Source organism: Syngnathus floridae, chromosome 10, assembly GCF_059516105.1.
Source record: "Syngnathus floridae isolate MCC-2025c chromosome 10, RoL_Sflo_1.0, whole genome shotgun sequence".
NCBI classification, from domain to species: Eukaryota; Metazoa; Chordata; class Actinopteri; order Syngnathiformes; family Syngnathidae; genus Syngnathus; species Syngnathus floridae.
The window spans coordinates 9,285,868-9,303,461 of record NC_142422.1 but is presented as its reverse complement, the minus strand read 5'-3'; the positions used below and the strand labels follow the sequence as shown (position 1 = coordinate 9,303,461).

At 40.2% G+C, this 17,594-nt stretch overlaps 1 protein-coding gene across 1 annotated transcript; it reads right to left on the bottom strand.

The window, feature by feature from the left end:
- Positions 1-11,649: 11,649 nt before the first annotated feature.
- Positions 11,650-16,328, bottom strand: tent5aa (terminal nucleotidyltransferase 5Aa). Its single transcript, XM_088388078.1, has 2 exons — positions 15,214-16,328; positions 11,650-14,858 (listed from the first exon to the last, which is right to left on the bottom strand). Exons 1-2 carry the CDS (start codon positions 15,637-15,639, stop codon positions 14,079-14,081), a joined length of 1,206 nt encoding a protein of 401 aa, XP_088244204.1. The 5' UTR covers positions 15,640-16,328; the 3' UTR covers positions 11,650-14,078.
- Positions 16,329-17,594: the final 1,266 nt, after the last annotated feature.

The following is a 17,594-nucleotide window of genomic DNA, read 5'->3' as shown; positions in this document are numbered from 1 at the left end:
TAACCCTAGCACTAACCCTAATCCTAGCTCTAACCCTAACCCTAGCTATAACCCTAACCCTAACCCTAATCCTAGCTCTAACCCGAAGACTAACGCTAACCCTAGCTCTAACCCTAACCCTAGCTCTAACCCTAACCCTAATCCTAGCTCTAACCCTAACACTAACCCTAGCTCTAACCCTAACCATAGCTCTAACCCTAACCCTAGCTCTAACCCTAACCCTAACCCTAACCCTAACCCTAACCCTAGCTGTAACCCTAACCCTAGCTCTAACCCTAACCCTAACTTTAGCTCTAACCCTAACCCAAGCTTTAACCCTAACACTAATCCTAGCTCTGACCCTAACCTTAGCTCTGACCCTAACCCTAGCTCTAACCCTAACCCTAGCTCTAAACCTAACCCTAACCCTAGCTTTAACCCTAACACTAATCCTAGCTCTAACCCTAGCTCTTACCCTTACCCTAACTTTAACTGTAACCCTAGCTCTAGCCCTAAGCTATGGTTATATGGGGTAGCACACGAGCAACTGTGTTGCAAATTTCTCTTTGATAAAATAATTCAGTCCCGAATGGGATTTGAACCCGAGGCGGTGGGGTAAGAGCTCAGAGCACTAACCACTACACTATGGAACCCTCACTTACAGTACAGGGACTATATATGGTTTTATGGATCAGCTCACAAGCAAATAGTTATAATGGTTATATGGGGTAGCACACGAGCAACTGTGTTGCAAATTTTCTAGGACAAAATATTTTAGGTCCGAATGGGATTTGAACCCGGATCGCTGGGGTAAGCAGCCAGAGCACTAACCACTACACTATGGAACCCTCACTTACAGTATAGGGACTATATATGGCTTTATGGATCAGCTCACAAGCAAATAGTTATAATGGTTATATGGGGTAGCACACGAGCAACTGTGTTGCAAATTTTCTAGGACAAAATATTTTAGGTCCGAATGGGATTTGAACCCGGATCGCTGGGGTAAGCAGCCAGAGCACTAACCACTACACTATGGAACCCTCACTTACAGTATAGGGACTATATATGGCTTTATGGATCAGCTCACAAGCAAATAGTTATAATGGTTATATGGGGTAGCACACGAGCAACTGTGTTGCAAATTTTCTAGGACAAAATATTTTAGGTCCGAATGGGATTTGAACCCGGGGTAGTGGGGTGAGAGCCCAGAGCACTAACCACTACGCTATGGAACCCTCACTTCATTACAGGGACTATATATGGTTTTATGGATCAGCTCACAAGCAAATAGTGATGATATGATAAAATGTTTTATGCCTCACTGGGCTTTGAACCCGGATCGCTGGGGTAAGCAGCCAGAGCACTAACCACTACACTATGGAACCCTCGCTCACATTGCATGGAATATTTATGGTTTTATGGACCCTAGCTCCAACTCTAACCCTGTCTCTAACCTTAGCTCTAACCCAACCCTCCCTCTAACCCTGCTGATTACTTTGAATTGAATATTATTTATTGCTGTTATTTAATTTAATATTATGTATGTTTATTATTATTTTATTGTATTTTTTCCAGCATAAAATGGCAGTTGGTTAAGAATGTTTATAGTTTAAATAATTATAATTTATTTTTAATTTCGGGCAAAGTGATGCACATTGAATCTGTTTTGTTACAGACTAAAAAACAATGTTATTAATAGTTATTCTTTATTGTAAGATGATCTTTTTTTTGATTTATATTTTGTTTTCTTTAATGTTAATACCATGGGGTCGGGGGGGAATGTTTTCTTCTCCCTAGGGGGGGCATCACAGAAAATTATTGAGAAGCACTGGGTTAACATAAGACTATAGGTGGGTGTACTTGGGGTAATTTGCAACATTAGAGGTTCCACTGGAACAGTAGCGTGAACAAATTGCATCATTCTATGAAACCCAAATTGACCCACAAAAGATTTGAGATGGGATTCTAATTTCGGTTGCATCATACTTCTACTTATAAAAACACAAAATATTTTCACATGAGCACTAATAGTAGCGTGGCATAATGTCCGACCTATTTAAAGTCATGGTTCTTTCCAGGGCCAAGAAAAGTAACAAGGGCTTGACAGACGTCTAAAATCTTAATCGCACATGTTCCTTTTCGTGTTATTTACACTTGAAAAATATTTGTAGAAAAAAATGTGACACAATTTCCGCCTCATGACTTTAGAAGCCTTACGCATTAAAGTCATCAGAGGATGTAACACTAAATTACTTTATACATAAATGTCTTTCTCACTGTAAAAATGTGCAGTTCTGCAATATGTCTCACTCTGAAGAAATGTGAATATAAAAATTAACAAGACATCTTGACAATTTTGAATTTAATAATCAAGTTGAGATAAACTCAACAATGAGGATGAAAATCCACTGGATTTCATGAACCTACAAATCCCAACACTGTTGTACTGTGGAAGATCCTGTTTAATTAATTATTTGACTAAAATTTGGGAGGCAAAATAGTTGTCTAATGACAGCATATGTGTATGACCACGTACATTACTCTAGTTGGCAGAAAGCAATTTCATATGTACAGTATGTCTTTATTAGTACGCTCTCTGTCAGGCAGTAGCAATGAAGCAGATGTTTGTGGAAAAAAATGACAACTATGAAAATAAACAAATGCCACTGACCTATAATTGAATATAATTGAATTAAAAGCCAAATTCAATTACTCAATTAGTCCACTGGAGTTTGTTTTATGATGCTATTTTCTAACAGCTCTAGCCTCATGGCCTTTTTTTCCATTTAGGAAAAGCTCCAACTGGCTGTGTGTGTGGAATTACACCCCGGGATCCAAGCAGGGCAGGCGCACAGAAAAGAAAACAGCTGTCAGACAATGAATTACTGTTCTGTGACCAGACAAGTGCTTCTCTGAGGATTGGATGAGGAAGCTGGAAGTGTGTAAAGAATCACACACATGGACACACACTCTGTCACATGCACATATATACGCACTTGTACAGTCTCCTACCAGCTGATAAAAGTGCATTAAAAGTTAACCCACTTTCCTTACCTTGCCTGACCCATTGTGAAATCTCTATTAAGTGACATTGTTGAGCAGCGCTGTCCAAACTAAGCTTAGCAGACTTCCCACTGTATATAAACATTATAACGATTTTCCAAAAATGCTTTTCTTTTTCTGGCGAGGGTTCGAAAAGGTCTGCACATGCAGCTCACTTTGGCAGAAGCGTGGCTTTGCAGTACAAACAGTGCACATCCTCAGACTGACCCCTGTGAACCGAGCCGGCGGCTCCACACACTGATCCCGGAGCCTGGAGATCTCAATGCAGCCTCTCACACACGCCTGTGAGCGACTGAAGCTCAGAAGCCTGTCAGCATAGAAAAGGCTCTTTCAGGAACCTGCGCCGGAGGCCTCTATGTATCTAAAATATTTGTCTAATATAAGCATTCATATCAGCCACATTTGGATACTTTACAGTCCAGCAAGAATAATCATAAGGAAATTATTATTATTATTTTCAATGCCATTTGTTGGTTAATTTTAGTCAGCAGGATCACTTAAAGGCTACATAACAATTTACATCAAACTAACTAACAAACAGATCAGCAAACACAGTCCCCATTTTTTTAAATTGATATATGTATATATTGTATATTGAGACATTGTTGCGTTGCTTTTCACCAAACTTTTTTTTTTCATGACCCTGCTGAAAAAGACACCTGGTCTTTTACCCCGTCGTGAATAATAAAATGTTTTCTAGCAGAGACCCAAGTAGTATCTTCCTCTATTACAGAGTCGATCTGTGCGTGAGCTCATCACCAAATAATGCTGGATGGAGCGTCTACACTCCTTAAACAGAGATTTGAGAGGAGCTAAAGGTTTTCCATCCTTCAGACAAACACAAGATACTTTCAGGACTCACTGGTGGGTGCATTCAATATGTCGATAAAAATACTAACAGTCACGTTTGTCAACTAGAATTCCTCACATTTATGAGCACACGTATGGCAAGCACGCACACCCGGGACCAGTTTTAGAGTTTTGGTGGCAAGGCAACACAGCTGTGGGTGTGAACCAAGGTTCTCACAGAGGCATTCTCATGGCTAAACCCCCCCAACTCGCCTTCCCTAATAAACAAAACAAAACAGAGTTGCGAAAGAACGTGGTGACTCTCCATTGTCTCAAATGATTTTCAGACCCAGCATTATTTGAATGGACTGTCACTAATTTGAAATTGCTGTATTTTATGGCACATTTACAACCAATGTAGTAAACACTATAAATCTCCCCAAGCTGTTAACGGACTGCATTGAGAATCACGTAGAGAGGTGCCCAAAACACTATATTTTTGGAATAACTGAGCACTAACACCACACATCATATAAACCACAAGGTTTATTTTGGACCTTTCACGAGAGTATTTTTGCATGCAATATTATTGATGCTTTTTTTTATTTTTTGTAATGTTTAGCTGGCTCTTTAGGTCTGCCAATCACATTGATATCTCTACATTCAAACTTGCTGTCAAGTGAAACATTTGTAGCACTGCCTGGTTCACAAACTGTCCTGTCCAATTTGCTACACATTGTGTGCCTTCCTCTGTTATTGTACTGTAGCTTTTGCTTCGTTGTCTCTTTACTTGCCATTGGTCCCCTCTCGAACGTTCTGTACAACAGCATTCCCAATAAACATCCATCTAACACACATACTACATGGCAGAGCAGATTGAAAAAATAAAGCATCTGTGTGAGGTACTAAATGTCAATTTGTGACAAATGTTTCCCAAATCAGCCCTCAAATAACTTTAGCTATGGCTATTGTGCAACATTACATCCGCCCCCACACACACACAACCACACACACACACACTCCAACACAAGCAACACTCCTTGCAATTAAATGATTAAATGGCCAGTCACACTCACATTCACACCAAGGGACAATTTATAGACTCTTCAATTCACCAACCATGCATACTTTTGTAATGTGGGAGGAAGCCAGAGAGTACCTAGGGAACATCCTGGCAGGCAGTAGAAGAACCTGCAAACATCACAAAAGAAGAGTGTTATTTATTTTCACACATACAAATGAGTTTGGTGATATATTTAATATTTCTTTAGACTGTCAATTGACCGGTGCTGAGTATTACAAATGCCTAAGTTACATTTAATAACCATAAGTCGCACACCCTGGAAGCTTTAATGAAGATCCTGTAAACACATCAGTGAACCGCCATCTCTTATTAGTTCATTATTCACGATTCACCTGGATGTATTTTTTTTGGACCAATCCTCAGTTTTTGACTGATAAACGCACTCGTTTGGATTTTTGCGCTCTTTCGGCAACACCCTAAGGTGCCAAAGCCCCAGCTAAGTAGGAAAATAATGATTTATGTCAAAGAAGTATGTTGTAGTGATAGATCTGAACTCTTTGGATTCTAGTTTTTGCTTAGGATCTCGGGCACCCATTCCATGGGATCGGCCATTCCACCCTTGGCCGTCCACTAGCTCAGAGTTTCAAAAATGTTATCAACTGCTGATTTTAATTATTAAAATGGTTAATTCTAAAAATAATTAGATCGTTTTAATGTGATCTGTAAGTGTAGTTTCCCCAATGCCCTACTTCTATCGTAGTACAAGTTGTACGACTTACATAAAATAAAGCCTCTAACCTCATTGACCCTAATCTCTGAAAAGAGATCACCTTCCATCCTCACCCTCCTCACACCTTTTTCATACTCTCATTCACCCACTAGTTTATCTCCGTCTTTCACCTCATCCTATGCTCTCAAACCAACTCTTATAGCACCTTGTTTTGTTTTTTTTACCACCATTGATACAATCACAGAGGTTGTGCTGTTTTCAGACTCCATAAATCATGAGACAAGAGCAAGAAAGACCTGACCTCATCCTCGTTCTCTCTTGCCACACTGTCACCTGCTGTCAGCCGCTTTGTTTCCGTGTCCTCTTTTGTGTTGACGTGCAGGTCAACGTTTAGTTCAACTCATATTACCTGCAGTGTTTGGAAAGTTCATTTTCTACATGAACAAGTTCAAAGTTCAGTTCACAACTTTTCAAATGAACTAGTTCAGTTCATAGTTCAAAATTGAACATTTATGAACCAAGTTCATCGTTCCAAAAAAATGAAAAGTTCATAGTTCTTCTTCTTCCAGCAATCATATGGCATAAAAACAAGAACATCTTCATTACCTGTATGAACACACTTTGCACATGCACGAACCCAGGCGAGTCAATTTCTGCTTCCGCAATGTCAAGTACTTTGCGAGCCTCGACTACCCTTATCTTAAGGTGAATGAATGGAGTTATTTCAATTGGCCGGAAGTCAGTTGTATTCCATCTCACAACGGCGCAAACACCCTCTTCCACCTGTGAGAGTCTAGGAAAATGCCAAAAGTAAAACTCCGCCAATTTGTACAGCTAGACTTGCACCGGGCATCAAAATAAGCCCCCAAAAGTTGAAAGTCTGTGGAGATCTTCATAGTACATATAGCATTTCATATGGCAGACAGTGTTCAATAATAGCCTTACCAGAATAGAATCACATTGCAATTTTCCAGTACTGTAGAATGATGATCTCAAGCTGTACAACATGAACTTCGCTTTATGAATGACCCTTTTTACTATCTTTTTGACGTTGGGAATAAAATATTGGTAGAAACGCTGCCTCTAGTTACGTGTTTTGTCATACAAACCATCTTGCCATGGACTAGCAGATGGATTTGTGTTGTGCATTGTGCGCTATTTAACCATCATAGCTTCTGTGCATAACCCATTGCACTATAAGTAAGTGTGGTTGTGCTGTTTTCTTCTCCACTTAATTAGAGCTCTGAATGGTTACCGGTGGCAGTAAATGCCCCCCAAAACCATAATAAAACTTAATGTCTGCTCCGTGGCAGGAGATAGAAAGCTGTTGTGTGTGCAATCAGAAGTTACCCTTAGACACACGCTTCTTCCAATCAGAATTCCAACAGTGACCCCCTAGAATTCAGACTGAAGTTGCAAAAAAATCAACAGTATGTCTGATATGTACAGAATTTATTATATTAAAGCATCTCTTTAAAATGAAAAAAATAAACAGATAATTCCTTGTACTGTAATATAATCTCAATTTAATGCAAAAAAATACAAATTACAAACTAGACACAAAAAAAATAATCTTTAAAAAAATTACTTTAGAAGGAGATTCTTTTTCAACGGAAGAGCTGTTGTCCTTCTGTCCTTCTCACTTAGCGGTATGTTTAGTGTTATGTTGTCATAATGATGTATTTCCACTTGTTTTATTTTTAACCTAAACTTTTAACCTAAATTTATTTTTAACCTCACACTGATTAAACCTACAAAATCTACATAGAATATCATAACATTTAAATATAATTTGGGACCTGGAATGAATTATTTGCATTTGCATTCATTTGCTACTGACATTCATTCTAACTTAATATCTCTTACAGTTTGTAAATGTCATCCCACTGGAATTTGTTTACATTTTCTATCACCCTGTCTGAACTTTTTTATCATCCTCCTTCAGCAAGTAACAAAAAATATGAAAGTATTAAAATCCTAATTACTGAGACAGACACCATATTTTAAAAAAAAAACACAGGCAAGTGGAACTATGCCGGTCCAAACCCAGCCTCAGTATGGTAAAGCCACCCTGAAAACTCTTGCGTGTCCATAAAAACTTTCATCTGGAAAATATTTTTCACTCCAGTTGGGAGGAAAAATGCAGAGAAATCCCAAGGTCACTCTCCAACCCCTGCAGTGGAAAAGACATCAGAGAATAACCCAACTCTCAGACAATCAGGAAGGACAAACTGGAGGATAAATGAAAACTATCTAAGCTATGCAGCTATCCTGTTTACTCAAAGGTATAACAGATAATTATACAGGGATGAACTCTGTGGTCTGTTTTAGCTCTCAAGCTCCTCCTGCTAGGTCTTAGATGCACGTCAGTGTGGTCTTTCACAACTCAGACAACTGGAAAGTTAAAATCACAGCTTCCTCAAATTAGAAGGGTTTTATTGTTTGATGCTCCCTCTCAAATTAAGGAGTTTGGATTCAGGCCCTTTGGAGCTGCTCTTCCTACATAAAGCTGACTTAAGAATTTACCGCAGGGCTCCTAATGTAAGAAAAACGAAGTAATTTTATGCTTGAAAGCAGGATTGAAAGACAAAACCTTTAGGTACAAATAAAAAACCCTCTCTGTAATGTACTGTTTAATACGACCATCTTTTTTAAATACAGTTACTGGTCCCATTTAAAGTTTCAAGGGAAATTCCCATTTTGGCTTTCACAGCCGTCACCCATTTTACATAGGTAGGTATAGGTGTAAATCCTATATTTAAGGAAAAAAGACAGACCATCTAAATGTGCGAGTTATTATTATAAGTCACGCATGATGTTGCTGGAGTAACACCAAGGATGTTTTTTTCTCAGACAATGTTATACATAGGACATAAACACATGCCTTTTAAGGTTGTTAGAGAAGTCAGGCCTTTATAAAGCAAAACTAAAATAAGTGCTGGAAGACAATGTGGCCTTTTCTTTGCAATTTGAAAGTTGCATATTTCCTATACTGGAAAACTGTTATGATACTGTATATGAGCCAATAGAATGTGGCCTTCAATTTCCCTTGTGAGAGCTCAGGACAGTGGCTATCAAAAGATAAACTCTTGGCATGTGTAGTATTTTTCTTTTCCTTTGGACTTGTGGAGCGTTTTGTGGCATTAAAGGACAATTTAAGACTTAGACATTAACACCTTCATCAGAGTTATAGATTTTCAAGCTGTGGAGTTTTATCAAGGTTTAAAGTGCTCCTTTTTAGTGTTGTGCAACAAGTGAAGAATGCTAAAATTTAGATGTGTGAGTCACATTGTAATGCAAATCACCTTCACATTCCACATTTATTATTTGTTAAGCCTAAGGGCTCTATTTTTTGGACTGACAACTGACTGCACAGAGGTTAAACTCAATGTTGGTAATTGTGGGGAGGGGGGGGATGCGCCGCTGTGGGAATGCTCACACCAGACTCCAATCCTGGACAATCAAAGCAACTCCTTTCATTCTCTCTAAATGTAGTGTGTCAGTCATGAGACATTCTATATTTAAATGCCCCCTCAGTGATCTGCATGCACAAAGAAAGAAACATTACTTGCAAAGAAGTACATGTACGGAAGTAATTGTTGGCTAACTAGCAGGTGCCATGGGCTTATCTTTTTATTATCTCATATCCACAGAGGAGTATATCAGGAAGTGGTGGGAATACAGTATTTAGGGGAAATGAAGCAAGGCTTTTCGATCGCATCTCGTCACTATAGATGACACACCATCGCCACGCGTTATAAATAAACCGTCAACATTGCTGAATTGCTACTTTCACAATATATAAAAGCCTTGTATGATTGGTTTGTGTATGAAAATTACTGATCAACCTAAGCCTGTCTGCTGTGACTGTTATGGCTTAAGGAAATAACTTGAATGTGCTTCAGTGACATTGACAATGATCTGATCATGTCTACTGTATATTCTTTTCTACCCCCCTTCATCTAGCACAAATTAGCATGTGACGTGGAACTGTGAGCTCTATTGTAAAGAGTTTATTTCGATCTGACAACCATAAGGCAGTTGGACTCGTCCATATGGGCCTCAGACCAGAATGTTAATGCACTGTTGTTGGTCCATGACGGGGTTGCTATTAAAAGAGAATCTGATGAGCACACAGAGATAATCATTGTGAGCATGAAAGTCTTTTTTCTACTAATGCAAATCCCCTCATTTTCAGCTTCAGCACTGTCTGGCAATAGCGGCTACTTCTGGATGAGTTTCTGCTTGGGCCTGCTGGGCCCAACAGGCACTCGCAGTAGGGAACCAATCTAAAAAGCTGCTGAATGGCAGAGTCAGTGAAAAGAGACACTCTTACTCCCTGTTTTTGGTGAACAAAGCTTGGATGCATTTCGAGTTGGTTTCTGTCTGAATTCCATTCCGCAGCTATCTTTTAACCACAGAAAAACATAAATATATCTTTGGCTCCACTGGCAAGTGGCCTATCTCTCCCCTCACATGTGACCAAAAGAAGCTCTTCAAAGGTCAGTAGAAGGATTGATCATGCAGGCAAGTGCAGCTTTATCACAGTGAAAGAAAAACATAAATCTTTATGACCTTATTAAAATGTCTTTTTGTGTTTTATACATCTCCTTACAAATTTTAATAGTTTTATGTTGGCTCACAAAACTAACTAAACTTTCCGTATAAGAAAAAGAATTGAGCTCACTGACTCAAACAGTTCGGACTTCAGCCTGAGTCGGATCATTTTGAACCATACGTAGTTGTTTTTTTTTAAACTCATGCACATGTTAAAGGTTTGGGGGAAATACGGGTCATACTTTCTAATTCATTTGAATTATATATTTTGTTTGTGCTTCCATAAAGTACCATTTTACAAAGAGATGAGTAACAACTGTTTATCATATGCCTAAGCTTGATTTTGTGCGAGATGGTGAGTTAATCCTGGAGTCACCAACAGTCGATTGCGGGACTGACAAAAAAGACACCTACTCGCAAGCCCATTCACCTCAGGCTATTTAGAGTCTTCATTCAACCTAATATATTGCACGTTTAACAGACAGTTGAAGGAAGCCGGTGTACCTCAAGCACAGAGATACAGAAGATTAAATGCTCGTGGGCTGGTGGGTAGGATCTGATAGTGGTTTCCTTCAGTCCTTTCCTTACACCACCAATTTAGGATGAAATATTGATGTAGTTAATATAATGGCATTACATATAATCAATAGATAGAATATTGGATGCTTGGATTGTTTTGAAGAGGTTTTACAAATTCAATCCTACTGTACCCTAGATTCTTCAAAAGTGCTCAAAGATAAGTGTAAAAAATCGTGGTAACCATTAATGTCCTGATATGACACATTTGAGATTAGTAAACTAAATCCGCTATCAATTTAGGGCATTGGCTAATGTGAATGCTTTCTATTGTTTTATTTTCACTCTATTTTATATCTTAAACATCAGTTCCAATAATATTTTATTTCATGACAGCTTAAGTGAAAGCGGCTACAGATATGAACTTTTATTAATGTAATAAAGCCATTTGTTCAGTCTGAAATTCTGATTCAAATATAAAAAAAAAAATTCTCACCCTGACAGTGGACATGTATTCAACATGACGGGAATAAACAGATTTATCAAACGACAGAAATAATACATCTGCATTACATGGAACGCTATGAGATGCTCCAGAATAGAGCCTCTAGTGTTCAGGCCTGTCGAGCTCTTTAAGATTGATGGTACAATATCCCATACATTTGTTTGGTGAATTCCTAAAGAAATTCCACATCTATGCAATAGGGTCAGCCAGTGAGTGGCACAAGATGGATTGTAGTGGCAGCTACATGGATCCTTTTGAGGCACTTCAGAAAAAAAGTATATCATCTCAATGAGGCTTCGCTTTCAGCAACAACTCAATGCAATTGCAGTTTTCAAATTCTTGCTTGACAATATGATTGATATATGCAGTCTTCGTGTTATTGTAGAAATTGAAGCTGATACGTTTGACTTTGTTCAGTGAAAATGACATGATTAAATTAATGATGGCTTGAAAGGGGCAAAGTCAGGACATGAGACATCGGTCTGATTTTCATATAGTATTTTATTGATAAAAACATTGTTAAATTTGGACCCATTGGACACACAACATAACATCGCAAAAAGCAATTGAGAACATATATCCATATAAATCCAATCACAGATTTAAACATACGCAGTCTTTGATACATTTCTATATACAGAAAACCACTCATAAAAAAAATACACATACAAGACAAGGATGGTTATCTTCGTTCTGTCAAAGAATGCATCATAATGAACATGTTTGAACCGATGCATACGGGACAATGCAGTAATCCACAATCTTTAACTGATAGGCACACTCATTACTGAACAGGCAGACTGGAGCTAGAAAGCTAGTCAGTTGGCAACACATCACTGAGTAAAAAAAGGTAATACAATGCCTGCACAATCCAAAGATTTATCATTAAAGACAATCACTGACAAGAAAGAAATGTAAAAAAATGACAGGATGACTGAATCGCTTGAGTTATGGCTTGACTGCAATTCAAAAGTCACAACTGACTTTTTTAGTCATACCAAAAAAGGCTGCAGCATGAGTGAATTGGCAACCCTGGAGCACGTATTCATATATGTACAAAGTTGTTTTATAATGCGGCAGAATGAAGAATTAGCGACATTGAATAAGCAGAGACACTTGTAACACCTTTCAACTCAAACATCTGTTGTAATTTCCTGTTTTTTAACCCAAAAAAAAAAAATCTGAAGGTAAAAATAGCACAATGCTTTTGGTCTCCTGAATAAAAAAAAGGAGGGGCAGCACTGTCATTAAGTTGTGATTCAGTTTGCACAGTGAAGCATGCTAGCCCTAGAGATAAACCCCATCACCAGCTGCACCCATTTCTCCAGACTGATTCTCTCCTGCTACATTTCCTTCTCCCTCAAGTTTTTGTTTCTTCCTTTTTTGCTGCCATCTGAAACCACACATTATCTGTAGCTACACATTTTTTCTACCCAAACCAATGCCTTTAATCAATGTACATGTTACCACAGTTGATCAGCAAAGTATTGGGCAGCCCTTTTTTTTTTTTTTTTGGAGCCTTCAAAAGCGTGTCTGCAGCAGCAGACTGAGCTGGAGTGCTTGAGCAGCAGCTGAGGAATTCCCTGTCAGGGTGCTACAGCAAATAGTGTCTCATCATCTGAGGTGTCACGGTAAATATTCTTCAAGCAGTAGCTCTGTCTGACTCTCGGAACGCAGCCTTTGCTCTCTTTCCGACGTAGCACCGCCAAGGAGTCTGTTGTCATTGCTGTTTTAGGTTGAGAACTACACAAAACGCTATTTCATTGGTCATATGGAACCTGGAGCCATGACACAATGTTTTCCATAATATATACAGATGAGCAATGATTGTCCACTTTCTATTGATTACAAGGAAAATACTGTTAAACACTAACAGAATTACTGCACTCCCTGATGGAGTAGGATGGCAGATGGCAGTATATGCTTTTAAAGTGGCTATTGACCTCTGACCTGTGTGAACTCTGCACGTGTAGTTTTTCCCCAGGTGAGCAAAGATCAGCCCTTTACTTCCAAAACACACAGATAACCTTCAGTTGAGGTTTTCCGATGATATTCCTGCTACTCTTGCAAGTGCTCTCATTGACAACAATAACAGCATTCAAGTGTGATGTGTGAAAAATGATGACGCGGTTTAAGAATATACTCGCACATTGTCTCACATTCTCAATCCTTCCTAGTACCGTTGTCTCATTTGCTGCACTAAAAAAAGCAAATTCAAACAATAAATGGGCTGCTCTTTCTTTTTTCTGCCCACTGAAAGGCACTTAAACACGTTCACATATACAAAAAGACAGATCTTTTACTTAATTCCCCATTTAAAAAATAGGGTTTTGATGTCAAAAACAATCTAAAATCTTTGGTCTGCAACAACCATATTTATACCAAATGCAAAAGAGATGCTAGTTGAATAATAAAAGTAATTCAAATAGCAGCTTTCCAGCTGAGAATAGAGCAGAATATCGTGTGCTCTATTTGAGTGCCCTGGAGATTCTTTTGACACCCCCTCCCCACACACACACACACTGAGAGCAGGGGTGGTGGGGTGAGGTGTACTCCCCCCTACAGTTACTTTCAACTCAAATTTTCAGATTTTGCTGCTCACTTCTTGACTGATTGACAGATCTGCCAATTGCATTTGCCAAAGTCTCACTTTTAATATATTATAAAGGCGGGTTTGGTATTTCAAGAAACGTGAGCTATTCACATTGACTGAAAATTGACTCTTTTGTTATCTATCATTCATACTCAATGTATGAACAAAAAAAAAACGAGCTTTGATGCAAAACATTAAAAAAAAAAAGACTCCCTTTGCTGACAGCCATCAAACATCGGGTTAAGTTTGTGGTAGAAACTGTGCTCCTGTTCAAACAAAGCTACCTCCTCCTCCTTCTTCTTCTACACTCTGGACGGGCTCAGTTACAGGGCAGCCAGGTGGAGTAGGCAGGCTGCTGGCAGGCAAACACGGGCTGTACCTGTGCTATGTAGTAGTTACTGAAGTTACCGTCTGCCACATAAGGAGCAGGTTGGTAGTAACAGGTGACGTTGGCCACATTGGGAATGACATTCTGCTCAGCCAGAACACGCACTGCCAGCATGGCTATGAGCCCTAAGGTCTGTCTCCTCTCGTGTCCCATGAGGCACACCGTGCTCTCATTCACCACCCCGTGGAGCGTCATCAGGTAGTCGTACTTGCGGTCCTCCAGGCCCACAAAGTGGTTTTGAAGGTAGGACTCGAGCTTGCGTCGCTGCTCGCCGATGTCAGGGAAGTCAATGAAGAAGCGAGAGCACATGTAACGCTGTAGGGACTTCATCTCAGACTCTGATGCCGCCAGGAAACCCCTCACCAGCAGGTGACAGTACTTCAGCAGGCCGCCACCTCGGATCTCCTCCGGGTTCCGGGTGCAGATGACCTTGTGACGTAGATGATCCAGGGCCTCGCCAAAGTCGCCGTACACACTCTCCCCCATAATGGTAGGGTGGAAGGTTGCGGTCATAGCGTTCTCTGAGCACTCGTAGAAGAGCAGCAGTGAGTCCAGCTTGATCTGGAAGGAGTCCACACTGAACTCAAACTGTCGCCGAAGAGAGTCCACGAACTTCAGCTCCACATTCTTGCCCCGATTATTGGAGAGGGAGATGAGGCTCCAGCGGTCCGAGTCGTTACACACCTTCACCATCTTCTGCACATAGGCTTCCTACAAGTGATAATACATAGCAAAGATATTTTAACAAACAAAGCCTGGAAGAATCCATTGTCAAATATTGAGCCAGTTATCCATGAATATGTTTGTTGTCATTCAAGATCCTTGAATATTACAAACAAAGATTGTGCTTGGATATGAAATCTACTGTAGCTGCAGGCTGAGCTCAAATTACCTTCCCAAGTGGTTTAACATAATCCTCTTAGACACCCTTTACTATCACCAAACTAATCCAATTGCACATTAAGTGTGAGCACAATGATCGTGAAACCAATTTGACACAAACGCAATTAAATGTCACCACACCAAATGTACAGTAATTTCAAATGGATTGTTTGTGTCGGCCTACCTTTAACGTCAAAGGGGTAATCCTCTCTTTATTCACACAGTCGGGTAAAAAGTCCAGGAGACAGTCCAGAACAATGTCCTTCACAATCTGGAAGTCCCGTTCACCTTTCATATCTGCGCAAAATATGAGATCGAGGTCCTTGAAACCCAGTCCGCTGTCTTCGTGCAGTATGTGGCTGGCCGCAGAGCCATTTAACCTAACGTCCCGGACGTGGATTTGCTTTTCCTCCATCCGGCTGCGCACCACTTTGACAATCTGTCGGGGCTGCATCTCCAGCGTGGGGAAGTTGCCCCGTCCGTGGATCGGGATGGTCTCCGTCAGAATCGCGTCCAGACGCTGCACTTGCTCCCAACTCAGAACACTGACGCTGTCGCTTTCTGTTTCAGAAAGACGGCTTTCGACAGAGCTACTATCGCTCTCGGACATGTTGATGCTGGGAAAGTATCGAATTATTAGATTTAAAACCAAGTCTCAAAACTGGAGCAAATGTGTAATTACGCACCGATTTAGTTTCGGGTACTAACTTCAACGTCATGAAAAACGAATCTCAGCATGTCAAAAAAAAAAAAAAAAGTTCAATTTGAAGCGAAAGACAAAAATAAAAGGCAACAAAAAGGGTAGATAATGGCTACTTTACGCAACAAGTGGGTTTCAAAATCCCAGAGGCACTGCTGCAGACTTGTTGATTGCTCAGAGGAGAAAGCGCTCAGCTTGTCAAGAAGACAAACGTGTGGAAAGTGAAGCATCTAACTTTGTGCTTCACAAACGTTCACTCCAGTACTGCTGTGAAAGCGTCCGAGACGTGCACATCAGTCTTTGAAGGTGCTGCATGATCCAGGAGGTGGTTGCTTTTCCGGCTCCATCGCTCAAAGGCACGCCTATGATTTGATGAATTTGCATGAATAAGCGGATCCTCGATTCACACTTTGGCACAGTCCTCCCTCTGACAATCAACCTCTCGCAAGAAGAAGCTTTTGGGCGCCTTTACACTTTTTAATTTCTTCTCCCATTTCCAAGAAATGTTCCTCTGAAAAAGCTCCACGTGCGTGTACGAAGTCCAACTTGCTTTCCTCGGGTCTATTTAATGCCATATATTAAAGTCCGCTGGAGGGGAAGTTAACTGTTACCTGCCCACTTTATATGCCTGGCTCCCTGACGGAGAGCCAGGAGGCCCCACCTCCCACAGTAAGTCTGCAGCACATCACAAACAATGACACACATAAAGAATCATTCAGGGCTAACAATGCATGCCTTTCTTTTCAAAATGATCTCTCCATCCCCCTGAGATTACAGCCTTTCCCACCATTACATTTGTTTCAACCAAAATGTGGGCAAACGTGGGTGAGGGGAAGAAAATACCATCAAATATATATAGTAGCTGTACATCAATCACAATGGGGTTGAAGGAAACACTGAACCCACAAATGTTGCCATGTCGCCTCCTATAGGCTGTGTTGTGTCCTAACACGGAACTGTACATGAATGCAGTCGAAGGGACTGTGATGCAATTGAATGATCCGGATGGACGGATGGGATGGATGGATAGATAGATAGCGAAAGAGAAAGGGGGGATGGATTGATATAGAGCAGGGGTGTCAAAATCATTTTTTTCGTGGGCCGCATTGTAGTCATAGCTTCTTTCGGGGGGCCATTATGACTGTCAACCCAAATAAATGTATAAGCACCTGATATTATATACAGTAAAAGCTACAAAAAAGATATTATAAAGATATTAAAAGTGAAGACAATTTGCAATTCTAGTGATGACACACAATTTGATGCACAATTTGTCTTCGCGGGCCACCTAAAATGATGTGGCGGGCCGTATCTGGCGCCCGGGCCTTGAGTTTGACACCTGTGATATAGAGTGTTGATATAAAGGGTCGTGAACCAGCTCTGTCAGGGCTGGGCAGCTCGATTTGGCAGCATAAAGCTCTGCGTCACTGACAGCCACTGAGATCTCTAAAGCCTGATTATCCCATTTACTTAACTTTGGTCCCATACAGAAGCTACCGTGTTACCCCTCACTAGGAGAACACTCACATCATCCTGTTAAGGTCTTTGTTAATGCTGAAATAAGGTATGTGGTTCAATTTTAGGTCTGAACTTTGTAGGATTCGCCCTTAGCAGGCCCACTACCTACTACACTTTATAGTACATTTAACCATGATGTCACATGTTCTTCCAGGGGGCAAAAGTTAATGTTTTCATCGATGGCACCATTAATCAACTGTTACATGTCATTTTGAACTAGGCAGAGTGATTGAGCAAAGAAGGGAAATGGCTTGGAAAACACATGACACAGCAATTCGATTCAAAATCTACATTACTACAGATTGATAGAAATGGCTATGTCCAGTCGTTATCGTTTCTGTACAACT

Coding starts and splice junctions, on each gene's coding strand:
- tent5aa (XM_088388078.1), bottom strand. CDS start 15,639: ATGTCCGAGAGCGATAGTAGCTCTGTCGAAAGCCGTCTTTCTGAAACA. Junction 14,859..15,213: donor TTACCCCTTTGACGTTAAAG/GTAGGCCGACAC, acceptor TATCACTTGTAG/GAAGCCTATGTGCAGAAGAT.